Genomic DNA, 18,705 nt, shown 5'->3' on the forward strand with positions numbered 1-18,705 from the left:
GAGAATGTCCCTGAATGTTTCCCTTAGTTAAAGCAGTTCCCATCAGAAATCTTCACAGAATCTGAGTTCGGAGCTTTTGACAATTACGCTGTTATAAAAAAAAAAAAAGTGAACAGTCCCACTAACGCTGGCTGGGAATCCTTTAGCAATTATGGGATCTCCCCTTCCACATGATCACAGTACTCTTCCTCTCTCCTGGGAAGCCCCGGACTCCACACGTGCAACTCACAGGGCTCCCTCAACTTCCTCTTCTCTTTCTCTTCCTTTTCAACTATTTTAAAAAATAATATCTGCTTATTTATAGAATCAAATAGAAAGGTGTGGACGATAGTACCCATCACCAATGAGTGTAGACTTAAAAAACTTTTTTTCAAATAGCTAATTCAAGTATCCAATTTAAAATTCAAAAGCCATTATTGGGTATAGACTAAAAAGTGAATCTCTGTTCCGCCCTTTCTTCCAAATCATCCAGTTTCCCTGCCCAAGACAACACTTAGCAGTTTCTTGTGTGCCCTCCCAGAGATGTTGTATGCATGTATAAGCAAACACAGAGACATTCTTTGCCTTTCTCACAAATGGTAGCATACTATATATACTGTACCTTACTTTTCCAATAAACAGTGGGTCTTGAAGTTTATTCCATACACATAGAGCCACTTTACTCTCTTTAATAGGTGAATGGCATCCTAATATCTGGCAACACTGCAACTTATTTAAATAGTTTCCTATTAATGGACTTTTAAATTGATTCTAATTTTTTGACTTTGTAAGTAATACTGCAATTAATAGTCTTGGATATAGCCTTTTAACATAAGATGTACTCTAACCTGAAATTTCCATAATTATGTTTCCAACTACCATCTCAGTTTTGTACATTTGTAATTCTATATACCAATTTCCTTATAAAACAACAGATGCTTTCAGAGGTGACGAGGATGTACACTTAAAATTCTATGTTGCAACAAAAATTTTTAAACTTCTGGGCAGGGTGAACTACAATGACAGGTGTGATCCTTGTCAAGATGGCAAAATGCCACCTTAGGAGCATTTCTTATTTTAAGTGTTTATTGTCTTCAAAATTTCTATGTTGGTCAAATATGGTGAAATTAGGGCAGCCACACTGTCTGGCTCAGGTAGAAGAACAAGCACACAACTGTATGACACAAGCGTATTGAAAACTTTGCTGCCTGGCTTCCCACATGCTGAAAACCAGAGTCATGCTGCTAGTATGGAATCCTGTGGTAACTCATCAAAAGAAAGAAGCCCTGGGATTGGCCAACAGCCTGTATCTCGTGCCATCTAGTTCCTTTCCCCAAGAACTCAGTGTTAAAAAGCAACTCTAACCAACCACTGAAGCACATGGGCAAGAGTGTGTTGTATCCTGCCATGTCCGTCTTATATAGATCATGTGCTTGGGAAGTGGTCATTTAGGGTAATAATATTAAGGAAACATTACATTTCATGGGCTGTTGGAACTAACCAGAACTTCTCTGAAAGACATAAAAGAAACTGAATGGAAAGTCACAGTAATCAGCTGGCTATGTGTGTGACGCTCTTCAATCAGAGGAAATCAAGTGCTGGACAAAGAGCTGGAGAGGAAGGTGCATCCAAGGGACTACTGACATCACTTTAACTAAGGTAAGTGTTTTGGCATAAATGATAAAGTAGGAGATGTGAGAACAAGGGAAATAATTCTCTTGCATCCCCAAGTGTAACCAGTGGGTCCACACATTTTTCAATCAGAAAATTCCTAAGGATACCACTAGCTCTGGATAGAACTAGAAGTAGTTTCCAGGGTTGTGTGCCAGTTTTGAGCCTGAGGGTGACTTATGGGCCATCACTTTTGAAGCTCCGAGAGGTCTTAGATAAGGTGGCTGGGCAGTTGGAAAATCCAGGCTGAGGCAGCCAAATAGGGTGTGATGGGCACCTGAAACTCTGTCTTTTAAGGTTCAAATGTGAATCTCAGTGTGAGGTAGTCTACTTGGGAGCTACATTTTAGAAAGAAGTGCTGCCATTTCAACCATTCTCCCTCCCATCTTCTGCTCGCAACCTGTCCTTTCCAAAGCATTTGCTTTTAACTAGTGAGGCTATTCCAGGGCTTTGCCTATTATGGATACATAGCCACTCAAATTCTTTAATTATGTGCAATTCGAAGTCACAATTCTAGGTCCAGACTTGAGTTTACAACTAAAATACAAATGGGCTATCCAGAATTGGTAATAGCAAATGTGCCATACTTGCCTAATGCCTATTTCGAAGTTTTAGCATCAGACATTCAAAAATTTGATCCTCATTTTCACCATTTGAAAACTGAAAAGTGGGGTCAGATTCAATGATCTCTAAGTTGTCTTTCGTCACTCTGACATTCTCTGAAGCATGAAATTTCTTTCCTATATATTGTCTTTTCCTTTTAAGTAAATAGAACTTGGAGTAAAGAGAAGAGGAATTCCCTAATGCTCATTTATCTGAGTCATAGAAGGATTGAAATTTTCTTTCAACTCTGGTTTACTTAAGATGAAAACCATAGTTGGTTATTGTTATAAGAGCGACCATTTAAAGTGTTCATACTTACTCTCTCAGTAGCAGATAAAAGCCTCATTTACCCAACTCCTTGCCTTTTCTAGATAATACTATGAAACATTTCCACAAGCATATCCCCACTATTACCACAAGTACATGCCTAAAACCAAACTCCTCTAAACATTTGTTCAAAACAGTAGTTCCTCTATCCTTAACTTCCCTTTTTTTCCAGTCGGTGTTATTACAGGTTTCATATTCACACCCCCAAGTCATTTTGGACTTCTCCCTTTTCTTAGCTTCATCTCCATCAAGTGTATCCAATCATTTACAAAGCCTCAGTGATTTTTTTTAAGTCACAATGTCTCACTAACTGGTCCCTTCCTCACTTCCCTCACGATTTCTTCATTATTCCCTGGCAGTGCTCCCATGTTGGCCTTCAAACTTGTTTCCCTGCTTCAGTCCTTGCCCTTTCCAAACTATCCAATAACCAATACAATATTGGGTTTACTAAATTGGGATGTTCTCCATGTTACCTTCTGTTCAAAACCTTCACAGACTTCCCAGTGTATATAGGATACATTGAGCTCAAACTCTGTCTCTGTCTGTCTGCCTGTCTCTGTCTGTCTGTCTCTCTCCCTGTTTCTCTCTCCCTCTCTTATTTGCAAATCTGTGTAATTTGTTCCTAATTTTCCTTTCCAGCTTCTTTTATCCCTGTTTTCCAGATTTCCCTGGCATTCTATTTTTGTTTATGCTGTACCACTCATATGCCCTTCCTTATCCTCTCTGCTTATCAAAATACTATCCATCTTCATTATCTAGCTTAAATTTCCCCTTTTTGAAACCCAGAATCATCTTCTATGTAAGTCTTTCCAACCATTCTAACCTAAAGTGATTCCTCTGTCCTCTGAAACTTCATTGCATTTATTACCCATGACACATATTTAACAGTTAAGAATTCTCTTGTCTTCTTAGTTTTCTTTTAACTTTCATATGTTTTTATCTCCCAACTACATAGTAAGGTAATTAAAGGCAGTTACTGTATCATTCACGTAATGAGTCCTGAATTGTAGAGTTAGAATGCCTGTGTTTTAATCCTTGCACTCTTATGTACTGACCTTAACCTTGGTCTCAGTTTTCTCATTTGTGAAATGGAAACAGTGATAGTTATTTCCTTGTAGGGGTTTTGTGGGTGTTATGTGAGAGAATATATGCAAAGCGCTCAGAATAGTACCTGGAACATGATAAGCATTCACTAAATGTTAGCAATTATAATAGTTATTCATACTTCTCACTTCCAAAGTACCTAGTATAGTGCCTTGGCCCATAACCATGCTTAATCAATGTTGAGTGGAATTCAGCTGAGTCAACTGAGGGAAATAAGTAGACTGTGTGGGTGGTATATTGTGGAATAAGGGAACTTCCTGGCCTCACTAAAATCATGCCATAGATGCCGTCACGTATTGTTGTCAGCAAGCCAGCCTCTTTCTAAGTCCCTGCCACTCCTTAATACTGCTGCTCAAGAGGCTTCTGAGGGTTTGGCTCAGTGAACAGGGAATTCTTTCCGAGCATCCCTCCCTTCCTGCCAATTCAAACTGATCTTGCTTCAGACAGCAGGTTGCCAAACTTCCTAAGGTGGTACTAAAAATGTGGAGCAGAGAATTCTCATATGCCCCCAAAAAAGTCTACCAGTCTACTATTTCATTCACTAGGCTCCAAGACTGGCCTGCTGTAGTGGAAAGCAGGCTCAGTGAGACGCTCTCCTTTCATCTCGCAGTGTCAGCATGCCGTGGATACCAGCCAGCAGGATGCTCTCAGCTGGGACCCCGTATCATCCACAGCTAAAGAGCAACAGATGCTGGCCAGTGAGGCGGGGACATCTATGCTGCTCAACTGAGCCATAAAAGCAGGGTTTTTTAAAATAGAGAAACTATAAAGTTTGAACCCCAGTAAGCATCACGGATATCACTACCATTAAGCAGCCCAATCAGATTCAACTGATCCAGGCTTAAAGCAAGTATGCCCTCATTAAAAACAGCTCAGAGAGGCAAGAAATAATTTTGTTAAGGGTGAAAAGTGTGATCAAAGGCGTGAACTCAGGTCCACTGAAACAAATATGTGCTTTGGATGCAGACAGACCCGGATCCTTGCTATGCAAGCTGTGTACTTTTGGGAAATTTTTCTAATCTCAATATTCTGTGGGATAAAGGGGATTATAACACCTAGCTCAGGTGGCCGTGGTGACACTTAAACGAGATAATAAGCTGCACTTAAAGCAGCTGCCAGGTCTGTGGCACGTGGTAGAGGCACAATCCAGGGACGGAGATGTTCGTTTCCCTCTCACTCCAAAAGCAGATGCATCCTGCCCAAGGCTAGGAGTGAGGCGCCTGGTGACAATTCCACAGGCAGGTGAGTGAGATGATTTGAACATTTCTGAAATGTTGGCCTAGATTGTGCTGGGTGTTGGACAATTCACAGAAGTAGAAAGGCCCGCTGCTCTCAGTGCTTTCACACTTGCAACTCGGGAGCCCGCCTCCGTGCACAGGGCTCTCCTCCCAACCTCCCGAAGGAGATCTGGATTCAACCTGACTTTCACCTCAGTTTTGACATGTTGCCACTTCCAACAAGGCCAGTTTCCTTACTGAAAGAAGTCCTTCCCCTGGGTAAAATCCCAACAGCTTCATTTGTTTAAATTCCCTTATTGGTCTTGCTAATGCCGGGTGTGGTTTTTCCTCATTACGGAATATTGATAACAAGCAAACCAGCACGGGAAAGGAAGGCAGCCGCCCGATTCCCTTGCTGCCCAGGGAATGATGCGTGGTACTGCCGGGTGGAGGAGGCGTAGCTGAGCCGAGAGGCACCGCCGGCCCGGGCAGGGAGAGCGGAGCGGGGGGGTCGGGACCCCTGGGCTGGGCGCGAGGAGAGGCGGCGCGGGAACGTCCCGCGGCCGCGGTGGCCGGGCCAAGCCCGACAGGTTCCAGCAGCTCCCCTCACCCCTCCCCACGCCTCCCGGGTTTTCCCCTGGGTTCGGGGTTTCCTGTTTCAGTTCTCGGTGATCTCCAGCAGCAGGTGCTGGTTTGCCAACCTCGGCTCCAGACGAGGCGAAGGAGGAGAAGGAAAAGAGGAAAGGGGAGGAGGAACCGGCGCAGCGGCTGCAGCTGCCGCTGCGGGCGGGCGAGGGGCGAGGCGATAGCGGGAGATCCAGGCTCGCTCTCCCCGCGGAGCAGCGGCGCAGGCGGCGGGCCGAGCCGGGGCCCCGGCGTGTGGCCGGTGTGCGCGCAGGCGGCATGGGGGAGCCTCCCACTCGCCCCGCGCCCTAGCGGCGGCCAGAGGCTGAAGGAGAGGCGGCCGCCCGCCGGAGGGTCCCGGGGCGGCCCCGCTTCCAGGGCATGTGGTGATGGCTGATGAGAAGAGACTGCAAGTAGGTTGAGCAACAGATCCGGGTGCGCGCGCGTTGGGGGTGCGAGTGGTGCCAGCCGGGGGAGGGGGCGCCGGGGCTGCGGCCGGCGGGGAGGGCGCGCGGGTCTGGGCGGGCGGGCGCGGCGCCGAGCGGGGAGGGCCGAAGTGGCTGCTGTCGCTGCGGGCCCCGCCGCCGGCTCGCCGCTTCCTCGCGGGGCCGGCCATGCCGGGTAGCGGCCCCCAGGTTTGTCCCTCGGGAAGGGGGTGGAGGGGCGGACAGCGGCGACAGTGGCCCTGAGGGAGCCGGGCGAGGGGAGGGCCGCGGGCCGGGAGGCCGCGCCCGAGCGCCGGGCGGAGGGGCCGGGGCTGGGGCGGCCGCGCCGGCGGATCTCCAGGCCCAGGCGGGTCGGGCCGCTGGAAGTCGAGTCCCTGAGCCCCGGCTGCTCCCGGGGCTCGGGCGGGGTCGAGCGAAAGCCCAGCGCATCCTCCCGGGCGGCAGAGCCGGCCCCACCGGGGATCTCGGGCGAGGGGAGGCCGGTCTCTCCGGCCCCGCGGCCTAGGGCTTCGGTCCACTCCCGGCTGCCCCAGGGCACGGCCGCCGAACATGGAGGCGGACCCGGGCGCCCCGGATGGAAACGGACCCACAGTCCCGCTCCTGAGGCTCAGACCTCGCGCGCTGGGCGGGGGGCGGGGGGGTGGGGTGGTGAGGCAGCATCCGACAGCTCGGATCCAGCCCCAGCCATTAGCTTTTATTATCCATCCCTCCAGCCAAACCGCCTCCCCAAGGCGGGCCGTGGCGAAACCCCGTCTGCCCCCACCCCGTCCCTCCTGCACCCCTCACCCCTCAGTCTCCAGCCAAATTCTCATTTTCACCCTGCGTTCATTTAGCCGGACCGGTCCCCGTGTTTAACTCCCTACAAAGAGGTGTTACAAATATAACTTGGAGAAATGAATCCCGCATTTCCTCCCTCGACTGTCTCGTCCTTCACCCCTTCAAGACCTTAAAAACAGCCTAAGCTTCCAAGTACTGGTCACCCTAACTGGACTTCTTGCCGTTTGGGTAACCGTTAACAATCCTGGTTTGTGCTCTGTGTTTTGTGATAAAGAGAAGAAATACTAATCCAGATTTAGGGAAAGTTTTCCTGTTGGTTGCAAGAATGTGTTGGAATATCCCCAGGCCCGTGAGGCGCTTATTGATTCAGACTTTTTTTTTTTTTTTTAACCATCTTTGAATAGTTGCAGAGATACTTTGGGGCTCAGTGTATTTAGAAATTTGGGAAAATTCATCAGTTCTTCACTTATGTCCTCATTTAGTTTTTCTAATGTATATTATAAACAGAAAACAGTGGAGATGCCTCATACAAGTTTTTGGACCTTGGAGAACCACAAGAAGTAGGAATGTAATGTGTTATATTTTTTTAAAAGTCTTAATATATTTAGGGTATGAGGGTATGACTTCCATTTGTTTAATCACATATGCAATTAATTTTAGTCGCAATTTCTCAATTTTGGTGTTATCTGTTGTTCGAATATAAGGATAGCTTCACCAAATATTTGTAAAATTGTCTTACTGTTGATAACGCCAGGAAGATGCTTATTTCAGACTTGCCTCTCTATTCACCTGCTTTCTTCTAATTTGGCATTTGGATTTTAAGTTACCTTAATCTGTCTACTTGAGGATACCTTAAACATCAGAATGGTCTAGTAACTGTGTATCTATGATTTGAAATGTTTGAGTGTTTTTACTTAGTTTAACAATGGATTTTGCTTTCAAAGTAGGTTACATTTCTACCTCTAGCATCTGGTCATCACACAAGTACTTAAACTCTATATGTAAAGTAAAATGAACTTTTAAACAAAACAACAACAAAAAAGAGGCCACTATTTTTTTAACCTGCTTTTAATAATGAAAGTCTAATGAAACTAGTTTATTATAATGGAAAATATTAAAGGATAGGAAACAGAAACTTGGAATGTTTGTATGCTGATGGAAGTTTTTATTAGTCATTTCCTTTTACTACATTTTTGTTTTAATTACTATACTAATAAAATTATCCTATTTTATATTACTGGTTTCTCTGGAGCTATGTTTTCATGGATTACATCTGCCAAATTGAACCCTAAGTGTTCAATGGATATAGTGTTTTTTAAGTATTTTTCTCATTCTACAACTGGGTTACCTTGTCTTCATTCTAGCACACCACTATGTTTTCTACATTAATTTTAATTACTGTAACAGATGTAAAAGTGTTGCTATCATTTTATAGTTTTTAATACCATTTTTATATCATTTTATACCCTTTTAGTGCTTTCCACTGCTTTTCTACATATATTCTAAAGAATTCTACTCTCATTCTTATTTGATAGCAGTTTTAAAGAAGCAAACGTAAGATTTTAAGTAGGAGGGTTTTTTTTTATCATTTTAGTATTAGAATTAGAATGTAGGATTGTAAACTAATTGGCAGTTATTGCTCATGTGAGACTGGTAAACTTCTATTACCTCAGCAAATAATTATTTAGTATCAATCTAGGTGCTGTATAAGGACCCTGACCTCTAAAAGAAGAGAGATTATTAACAGAGAGCACATAAAGCTAGATGGAATATTCTAGGTGCCATAGGCAAAGAAGTAGGAAATTCAGGCACTGGGAAAGGTGACATGCCAGGCCTTAAAGGTGGGAGTCATTTCCGAATGAATACCCTGAGTCAAGGAAAGCAAGGAGTAGGTGATCCAGTGTGTCAGGAGCATTCCCCGGATGACAGGAGTAGTGGATGATTAAGGCGGCAAAGATGGTTTCAAGGGTATAGTTTTTATTGGAAAGAGAAATATTAAGTAAGAAGGTCAGTGAATAACAGAAGCATATTAAATCAGGAATTCAAATTTAAACCTAAAATATCGTGATTCTGGGGTTCAAAAATACCAAATGTTCTTTAAAAAATTTGTATTTTAAGTGCTGATATGCCTCCTGTATGATCATCTCTAGGTCCATCCATGTTGCTGCAAATGGCATTATTTCATTCTTGTTTTATGGCTGAGTAATATTCCATTGTATAAACATACCAGATCTTCTTTATCCATTCATCTGTTGATGGACATTTAGATTGCTTCCATGTCTTGGCTATTGTAAATAGTGCTGTAAGGAACGTTGGGGGTGCATGTATTGCTTCAAATTATGGTTTTCTCCAGATATATGCCCAGGAGTGGGACTGTAGGATCATACAGTAGCTCTGTTTTTAGGTTTTTAAGGATTCTCCATACTGTTCTCCATAGTGACTGTACCGATTTACATTCCCACCATCAATGTAGGAGGGTTCCTTTTTCTCCACACCCTCTCCAGCATTTATTATTTGTAGACTTTTTGATGATGGCCGTTCTGACGGGTGTGAGGTGATACCTCATTGTAGCTTTGATTTGCATTTCTCTAATAATTAGTGATGTTCAGCATCTTTTCATGTGCCTTTTGGCCATCTGTTTGTCTTCTTTGGATCTTCTGCCCATTATTTGATTGGGTTGTTTGTTTTTTTGATATTGAGCTGTATGAGCTGTTTATATATTTTGGAGATTAATCCCTTGTCGGTTACATCATTTGCAAATATTTTCTCCCATTCTGTAGGTTGTCTTTTCATTTACTTCATGGTCTCCTTTGCTGTGGCACACTGTATTTTGGATCCAGTGGCATAAAGTTAACTTTCAGATCTGTGATGTGGAGATATTGATTCTCCATCTTTGGTTTTTATAGCTGACATAATATTAGCTATTGTGTATTGTGCACTGATGTGCTAATGTCATGCTTATGCTTGCTGTTATTATCTTTATTCTATAGATGAGGAAACTGAGACACAGAAAGTTTAAATAACTTGTCCAAAGTCATACATCTAGTAAATTGCAGAGGGAGTTTGAACCCCTGAGTCTGACTTTAAAACTCATGCCCTTAACCACTGGGCCATTCTGCCTTCCTGTGATACTATTTTTAGTTCTGTAAAAAGTGTGTCATTGTGTGTGTGTTCGTATGTTGATACACATCGTTTCAAAATTAAGAGATGCATGATGATTCTTATGCCCAGTGAACTAGCATAAAGTAAAGCCCATAAGCAGATGTCTGAACACTCAAAGCACTCTGCCTTTAAGATAAATTATCAGATCTCTAAAGGTAGATAGGGAATAAAAATCCCAAGTTCTTCCTGCTTGCCTGGACATCATTCCCCTATACCCCCTCATATTTTGCCTGGCTCACATCTCATTATTCAGGCCTCAGCTTAGATCTCACTGGGTTTACTCCATTGTAGGTTAAGATTGATAATAGTAGGTGACACTTACTGTGCCAAGCACTGTTCTAAGTGCTCTACATATATTAATGCATCTAATACTTACTGCACTCCTATAAAGAAGTATTTCAATACTTTTTTTTTTTTCTGATGAGGAAACCAAACTACAGTGTGATTAAATAACTTGCTAGAGGTTTCACAGTTAATAACAGCAGAGCAGGTGTCCCAACTTAGGCTAAGTACCAAATATTAAGGTCTCTTTAACCTAATACATGTTAATAAATATATTATTGTGAGATTTAAACTATATAATAGAATCATCTCTCTTGGGAGTTTATAGAGCTTGGTGCCCCACCTTTCCATCCCCATTTAACATTCACTAAGGATTTTCTCATGACATTAAAAATATTTCAAACATTTTCTTCCTAAGAGCATATTATTTTACTTAATCATTCTCCTATTTCAGTTAGACATTTGTTTTCCCCCAGTATTTCAAAATCATAGTGCTTTAGTTGAACATCCCAGTAAATTTTTTTTTTCTGCATCTGTGTTCTTAGGATGGATTCCTAGAAGTAATGATCAAAGAGAATAAGCTTTAAGGTCTTTGATGGCCAAAAAGTTTTCCAGAAAAGCTGTATTGGTATGTACACTTGTCAGAAAAGCATGAGAGAGCTGATTTCATTCCATGTTTGAATGAACTATTAACTGTAAAATTTTTTGACAATTTGTTAGATGAACATTAATATCTAATTTTAATGCTGACTTTTTTCTACTTATATTTTAAGATATTAAAGTAGGCAGGTTGATTAAGAAGAAGCAAAGAGAAAAGTAAAACCACCTGGAATCTTCTTACCCATAAATAACTTCTGTAAATATTTTGATACACTCTCCTATTTTTTATTCCTGTAGTTGTACGTTACAGAATTTTTACTTGAGTTTTAAATTTAACATACAAGCATTTTCTAATCACCCATCTTTAGGCAAAATTATTTGTTTACTCCCCTGTGTTTTCAAAATACTGTAAATCCCTCTATAATACTTGTATATTTGGTGATAGTTAACTGTTTCTTCTTTATTTCTTTTTTGCTTTCTGTGTCTCTGCTCTTCATCTATAAAACAGAAAAAAAAAATACTAGCTAGGGCATAGATTTGTCATAAGGATTAACTGATAATACAAAATGTTTATAACAGTACCTTATACTGTGCCTAGGATCTTCTTTATCTTGTTTGTAGTCTTTAGGCAAGGACTCTGGTCTACACTGTTTTATCCCAAGTCTTCTACAGTGTTTAATACCTAGTAGATACTTCATGAATGTGTTTTTATTGTTAAAGGCCATAAAGTGTGTTCTTTAAATGGATCTGCTGATGTGGTAGGATGAACAAAAGTCAGTAGATGGTTATGATCGCAGTAATCAGTAGAGCAAATAACACAATTGGTATACCCAAACATTTTAAAATTAACTTAGTATGTATGATGTGATTTCTTGAGTGGTCATATGCATTTACCCTTATCTACCCCACTTAGCTGGGGAAGGATATTATAAAGGCGAATTTCTAGAAGTTAGTCTTAAAGTCTTTCAAGAACAAAACATTTTAACTTTTAAATGGAAAAATTTATGTACATGGATTATATTTTTCTACCTTCAAGTAACATGTAGCCTATAACTTCACTTATTATGAAACATAATAATAGCTAACATTTATGGGGCACTAACTTTATGCCAGGTACAATATTAAGCACTTTACTTACATTATCTAATTTAGTTTTACAACAGTTGTATAGCCTATCTTCCAGGTGATAGAACAGGGGTTATCCAGATTTCTGATTTATCCTATCTAAATAGCAATGCTTGTTTTGCTTTTTTTTTTAAAAAAAGATGGTGAGGACAGCAGAACTCAATGATTTCTGTTGGTTTATATTAATGATTTTTGGTCTTCTCTCCTTGCTTTTAGCTGTTCCTTGCTGACGTCACTTCTTCCCTCTAATTTGAAGAAGATAACTGCTATGGACTGTGAAACTGAATGACAACAGCTAATATTATGGCTAACATAAAAGTATTTAGGCAGAAATTAAAGGCCTTTAGGACTCGCAAATTGTCTAGGTTGGAGAACTGAGAAATTGCACTTTCAGAGAGAGTAGCTGGGGCCTCTAACAATCAGCTAGACCTGGCTTTGAATCCCAGCTCTGTCCTTTACTGGCTGTGACCTTAGACAAAACTCAATTTCTCTTTGATTTCTTGTACTTTGCAAGTTGTTTTTACTGATTTAAGCTAATGGGTATAAAAGTGCCTGGCACATAGAAGGCAGTGAATGTTATTATAAAATGACTTAGCAGTATTCACTGAATTGATTAGACAGAGATTTTGTTTGTTTTATTTTTCTGTCTACTTATTCACTGGCTCTTAATTGTGTTCTGGGTAATTGGGATTACCAGTTGAAAAATACCTAAAAAATCAAGTTTACTGTTATTGCTTTTAATATGTCAGTTTATATTTTAGGTTTTTCAAAGGGCTTTCAAATTTATTACTTCATGTCATTTAGGGTGAAGCTAAAATTAGTTTCTGTTCTTTGTTCTTAGTCATCTACTCATTTCCTATTCAAAATTACGTGGGCTTAATTTTATCCTTATTCTGTGACTTAGTCTGTTTCAAATCTTGGCTTTTACTTTATAGTTTATTTTTATTATTTTGTATACTTATAGGGAGCAGTTTTCCCATATAATTGAGGCTGCCTCCTCATTGTTGACTTAGACGTTTTTTAAGTCATCGTTTCTTTGAATTGCCCCACTGAGTTGGCGATTTTATGTATTAGATACTTCTTGGAATTTTGTTGTAATTGTAAATGATTAATACAGATATAAAATGCTGGAAGTGTGCAATAAATGATCTATTTTGATAAAGTAGGCATTATTTCTATTTTTGCTAAGATAGAAAAATGCCTTAAGTAACACAAAAATTCTGGTCATAAAGTATGTTAAAATTAGCAATATCATGCATAGGAAAAAATAGTTTTAAATAGGAGAGATGTTTTCCAAAGTGCATTTCTATTATTTTGACCACTTCATTTTATCTTTTAAAATTAAATTTTGAGTTAAATATTTTAACATATTTATTTTATCATTACATTTTTAATATAGAGAAAAAGTAAAAGTGATAGTGAAAAATCATCTATAATTCTCCCCTAGAGATAACTTAAAGTTTTAGTAATGTTTTCATTTTTTTTAAATCTCCTAGTCAATATAAACACATCCTTTAAAAAGTTTGTATGCATATGTAGTTTTGTTTCTTGCTGTTCATTCAATATACCATGTTTTCCTGTATCATTAAATATCCTTTTAAAAGATTATGTTTATTGGCTGAACGGCATTCAGCACATTCAAATACTGCAATTTAATCAAGCTCATATTGTTGAATATTTAGAGTATGACTAATATTTTTATTGTTATAGTGAACAATGTGATAAAATCCATGTATATAGATCTTTGTACACATTGATGAATATATTTTAAACAAATTCCTAGATGTGATCATGCAAATTGCCCTCTAGAAAAGTTGCACCAATTTATATTTATATTCTTAGAAATGCATGTGTGTCGCTCTCTGCACCCATCACAGTTTCCCTACACAGCCTGTCTTTGTTAATTTGATAAACAAGAATGACATAATAGTGCTAAGAAGCTCCTTCGGTAGAGTCAGAGAGATTGAGTTTGAGTTCCTGTTCTGACGCTTGTGTGATCGTGGGCAAATTTCCTATATTTTTCTAAGCCTCAGTTTCTTTGTGAAATTGTGATGACAGTACCTATTATCATGGTAATATCATATAATATCATGGTTGTGGCTATTAACCAATAATGTACATTGAAGTATAAGCCCTTGAGAGATGTTAGCTATCATTATTAATTATGAATGAGATTTCACCTCATTATATTCTATACTTGGTATGCCTATATTTTATACCTCGTAGTGGGTGGTATAAAGGAAAGTTAGTCAATTTTAAATAACCGTTATTTTATGTACCGTTAGTTACATTGTAGGACTTAGTTCCAATACTTTTTCAGCTGACTCTCTTGATTTTCAGGATATATTATAAGTGACCCCCAAATAATATAAATTTTTTAAAATATTTCAACTTTTTTTCTTGTCTTATTGCATTGTTTGAAACCATAGAACAGTGTTTATTAATAGTAGGCATTTGAGCTTATTTCTGATTTTACTGGGTCTTTCTCCCTGTTATTTCATTTTTTAAATGCCAATGGCTATTGTTTCCTGACATAGGTGCCCCCTGCTTATATACACATATTCCTGCAAATATCTATAAAAGCTAAATGTGAGAAACTCAAAAATAGATTTATATATTATGGGAGAATTCCCTTAAATTGTTAAATTCCTAAGTATCTTTCAGGCACATCTTCAAAAATATCTTCAAAAATATTTTTTCAGCATTTGACTCATGTTCTCTTCTTTTTAAGTTGAACATACAGTCAGTCAGTTTAAATAAGGCTTAAATGTCAGTAAGGCTGAAATTTTGCTGCTTTCAACCCACTTAATGATTCCATCCTTGTCTCAGTGATACAGACTTTGAGACTCACTTTACTTTTCACCATTGTCTGCTATTACATTATATTTATAAAATACTAGTTAAAGTAAATGAAACAAATTTGCCCCTTGGAATAAAACCCTTATTCAAATAAAGTCTTAGGGTCATAGTCCCAGAGCCCTCCTTACTCAGCTTCTGAGGCATCTTTCAGAAAACTGTTTAAAAATGACTACCCCCCAAAAAAGATTCAAATAATGTACAAATCACAAATATGACAGTGCTACTGAAACTGAAGTTTTCAGAGGCTAGCAGAAAACCCACATTGTGATATCATAAGGTTTTTACTAAATAATTTTTGTATCAAAGTCCTGATTTAACATGTTTTAAAAAATAATTAAGTATAGCAACATATACTATATGAAGATATGGTATTCACAGATCTAGGTAGTGTCTTTCTATTGTTGGGTTACTAAAATTTGGATCCTGGACTCTCTTCTTTTTTGTACAGTTTTCCATCCATGCAAAACTATATTTTTAAATACCATCTACATGCTAATGACTACCAAATTTTTATCTCCAATACTGACTTCTCTCTTTTACCCAGCTGTCTTGGGACAGCTCTACTTGGATAGCTATTAGTATCTGAAACAAAATTATCTAAAACAGAATTTTTGTCCTTCCAAATCTGTCCCTTTCCAAGTCTTCCCCACTTTAATAAATGTTACTACCATCTTCTCAGCTGCTCACACCAAAGATCTAGAAGTTCTTGATTCTTTATATCTCTTTCATCTTCCACACCCATCCAATGCAAGAGTCTTTAATCAATACTTATGATTAAATGAACTGAATTAACAGTGTTCAATATTAGAAAAACCTATTATCATAGAATGAAATCTACTGGTTAAATGTGTATTGTTATAATTTGAATATACTATTTAACTTACCTTTCTTATATTTAGAACTTTTGTATAAAGTGTAAGTAAGACTTTACACATATTTGATTAGTTTTGGTGCCATCTTTGTTAGGTTTTGTCATAATTAGGCCAGCCTCATAAACCAGTTGGGATGCTTTACATGTTCTTAGGTGCCCTAGAATAATCTCAGTAACAAAGGATTTTACCAGAACACACCCATAGAAAAAATAGGTATAGCATTCTTTGTCTGGAATGGAATAGAGGGTATAAATCTTTAACAAAGTTTTTATTTCTTCCATGGTTATTCACTTACAACCTTTTCTCAAGTCAGCTTCAATTATGGATTCTTATTTATTGGCATAAAGATTTATGCAAAGAATCCCTTCCATTTCATTGAACATTATATTTGTATTGTTATATATTTGTAGAGTTCCTCAACCTCTTGGTCACATTTTTAGGAAGTTATTCACTTATTAATTTATTAATTTATTCATTCATTCATATTTAGAACCAGCTCTCCATTATATTAACCATTTCTACATTTTTTTGCTTCCAAATTTACTTATTTATGCTTTTAATTTTATTACTTTGTCTACCTTTATTTTGGCTTGTTTGCTTATTTTAACCATTCTAATTTAAATGTTTAATTCATTTATTTCTTTTTTCTATTAAGTACATTTACACCATTAATTTTTTCATTGAGTATCAATTTGGCCACATCCCATAGGTTATAGTTCTATTGTCATCCATTTTTAATGTCCATAATTTTATTTTTTATTTTTCTTTAACTGCAGGGTTATTTGGAAGAGAGTTTTAATGTACAGATATTGGGGGTTTTAGGGTTTAAAAATAGTTTTTTTTGTTATCAGATGCTGACTTCTCATTTTTGTGTCTCATAGTCAGAGTATACTTCCATTCTCTATGTTTGAGTTTTTCCTAAATGCCTTGAAAAAGTTGGTCAGTCGAGTGTAAATGTCCTCTGTATCTTATCTTTGAAGTCAAGAAGTCCCTAGCGAATTACTCTGTGAGTACTTCAGATAAGGGCCATTTTAATTGTTGTTGCTGTTGTTGATTAAATACCCATATACCCTGGAGTTTAATGCCATCATCATCATTTAAGGCCTGTGGATAAAAGAAGTAAATCTAAAGCTTTAGATTGTCAGGGCTTTTTGTCATCTTTGTGTAAGGATAGGATGGTGTAACTTGCAAAATAAGCTGATTTCTAAGTTTGTTTGAAAAGTATTTGAGTTCCTTAAATGGGGCGTCTCTGCCTGCAGATCTCTACACCTCTTGGCCCTTGTGTGCTCCCTTCTGTGTGTGTTCTAGGATTTCCTGGGGTTGGAAGTTGAGCCAGCAGCTCTGTTTTTCCATGGGCCCTACTATGCTCTTTACCAGTTTATAGTATTTCAGGGTGCATCTTTCAAATACTCTCACCCCCAAAATTGTAAAGCTTTGGAAATAAAAATTAGTTCTTCTTTCCTGACCTGTTTATGGATGGGATGAATAAATTGGCCAAGAGAAATGGCAGAATTATAGAAAATACTCCACATTCTTTAAAATGGATGGTGGACAATTCTAGTGATCCCTATAAGTAAGAAAAACAAAATGCTTTAAATTGCTGCTCTTTTATTTCCCATTAAGTTCTCTATTTTTCAGTGTTCTTTCAGGTCTTTTGATTACATTAAATAGAGGCTCTGCTTGGTCCTAAGGTCTTTAATCCCTCCCTTTAAAATAAGAACCTCAGTAGGGAATCAGAGGCAGCTAATGTCTGAAGTCAAATACTGATCCACAAATTAGAAAAATTTTCTGTACTAGGAGAGAGACTAGGTTTAGAGTATAGGTAGTATAAGTGATTTTTTTTTTTAACACCTTTATTCAGCATAGTAATTTAAGTCCCTTACTTCATTCAGGATGTCACCAGTTGCTTGATTCTAGGTGTTGATTAATTAATTAATTAATTTATTTATTTTTGGCTGCGTTGGGTCTTCGTTTCTGTGCAAGGGCTTTCTCTAGTTGCGGCGAGCAGGGGCCACTCTTCATCGCGGTGCGCGGGCCTCTCACTGTCGCGGCCTCTCTTGTTGCGGAGCACAGGCTCCAGACGCGCAGGCTCAGTAGTTTGTGGCTCACGGGCCCAGTCGCTCTGCGGCGTGTGGGATCTTCCCAGACCAGGGCTCGAACCCCTGTCCCCTGCATTGGCAGGCAGATTCTCAACCACTACGCCACCAGGGGAGCCCTATAAGTGTGATTTTGAAAAAAAAAAAAACATCAGGAGTTGGCTTATAAGAAAAAATTTCACAAAATTAATTCTGTGAGTTTGGTTGATGTAGAAAATTTTACTGCTAGCCTAGGTGGCTGGGAAGCACGTGCCAGGTTGACAGCTGCAACTTAGTTTCTAGACCATCCCATGCTGGGAGAGCACCTGAGTGAAGATGTGGCAGGTAGAGGAAACACTTTGGAATTCCTGAGTGATAGCCAGAAGCCAGAATGCCAGTTTGGCAAGAGTGCTACCAGGTGCTGAGTCTTGGGCCTGAGCATTCCTCAAAATAACAGGTAGATCATAAATGTTTATTTCCCACTTTGATAGCAAATGAGTACTTAAGTTTCATGTGCATTTTAATAGATTGAATACTGTTTTATGATAAACACCTAATATAAGCTAATCCAGTTCAACATGGATTTATATTTGATCAAAATCCTGAAATAATTTTCTTCTCAATGTGTGCTAACCTCTTCTGCAAGTTTTTGTATTATCTCTTAAAAAAAATCAAAATTAGAAGATAAAATAAAACAATCATTTATTTTAGAAATACTGGGTCTAGGGACTTCCCTGGTGGTCCAGTGGTTAAGACTTTGTGCTTCCACTACAGGGGGCATGGCTTAATCCCTGGTTGGGGAACTAAAATCCCACATGCCAGCATGGCATGGCCAAAAAAAAAATAGAAATACCGGGTGTAAAGACTGATTAATTTGTTTTATTGCTAAATCTTTGCTTCCCAATAAAGTAGCTTTTTGCTTACTAAACCCAAAGGCTTAAGAATCTCTTCCAAGAGTGAGAAATGTGGTAAGTTGGTTCTG

The 18,705-nt window shown here is 39.0% G+C and overlaps 1 protein-coding gene and 1 long non-coding RNA gene across 4 annotated transcripts in view; one reads left to right on the top strand and one right to left on the bottom strand.

Moving 5' to 3' along the window:
• Nucleotides 1–18,705, bottom strand: part of LOC309667926 — a 614,088-nt gene that overhangs the window by 225,598 nt on the left and 369,785 nt on the right. The gene's annotated exons all lie outside the window — the stretch shown is intronic.
• The window catches only part of ZC3H12C (zinc finger CCCH-type containing 12C), a 70,374-nt gene continuing 56,787 nt past the window's right edge, over nucleotides 5,119–18,705 (top strand). Inside the window, exon 1 of one of the 3 annotated variants that reach the window (XM_082476862.1) lies at nucleotides 5,119–5,938. In XM_082476862.1, the coding sequence (XP_082332988.1) occupies nucleotides 5,915–5,938 (24 nt within the window). In that variant the 5' untranslated portion in view covers nucleotides 5,119–5,914. Of the gene's footprint in view, nucleotides 5,939–6,060; nucleotides 6,161–6,277; nucleotides 6,617–18,705 lie in introns of those variants that run through there. The other 2 variants (XM_082476863.1, XM_082476864.1) reach the window with 2 other exon arrangements.

The sequence above is a fragment of the Balaenoptera physalus genome (genome assembly GCF_965194825.1).
Source record: "Balaenoptera physalus genome assembly, chromosome: 10".
Classification (NCBI taxonomy): Eukaryota; Metazoa; Chordata; class Mammalia; order Artiodactyla; family Balaenopteridae; genus Balaenoptera; species Balaenoptera physalus.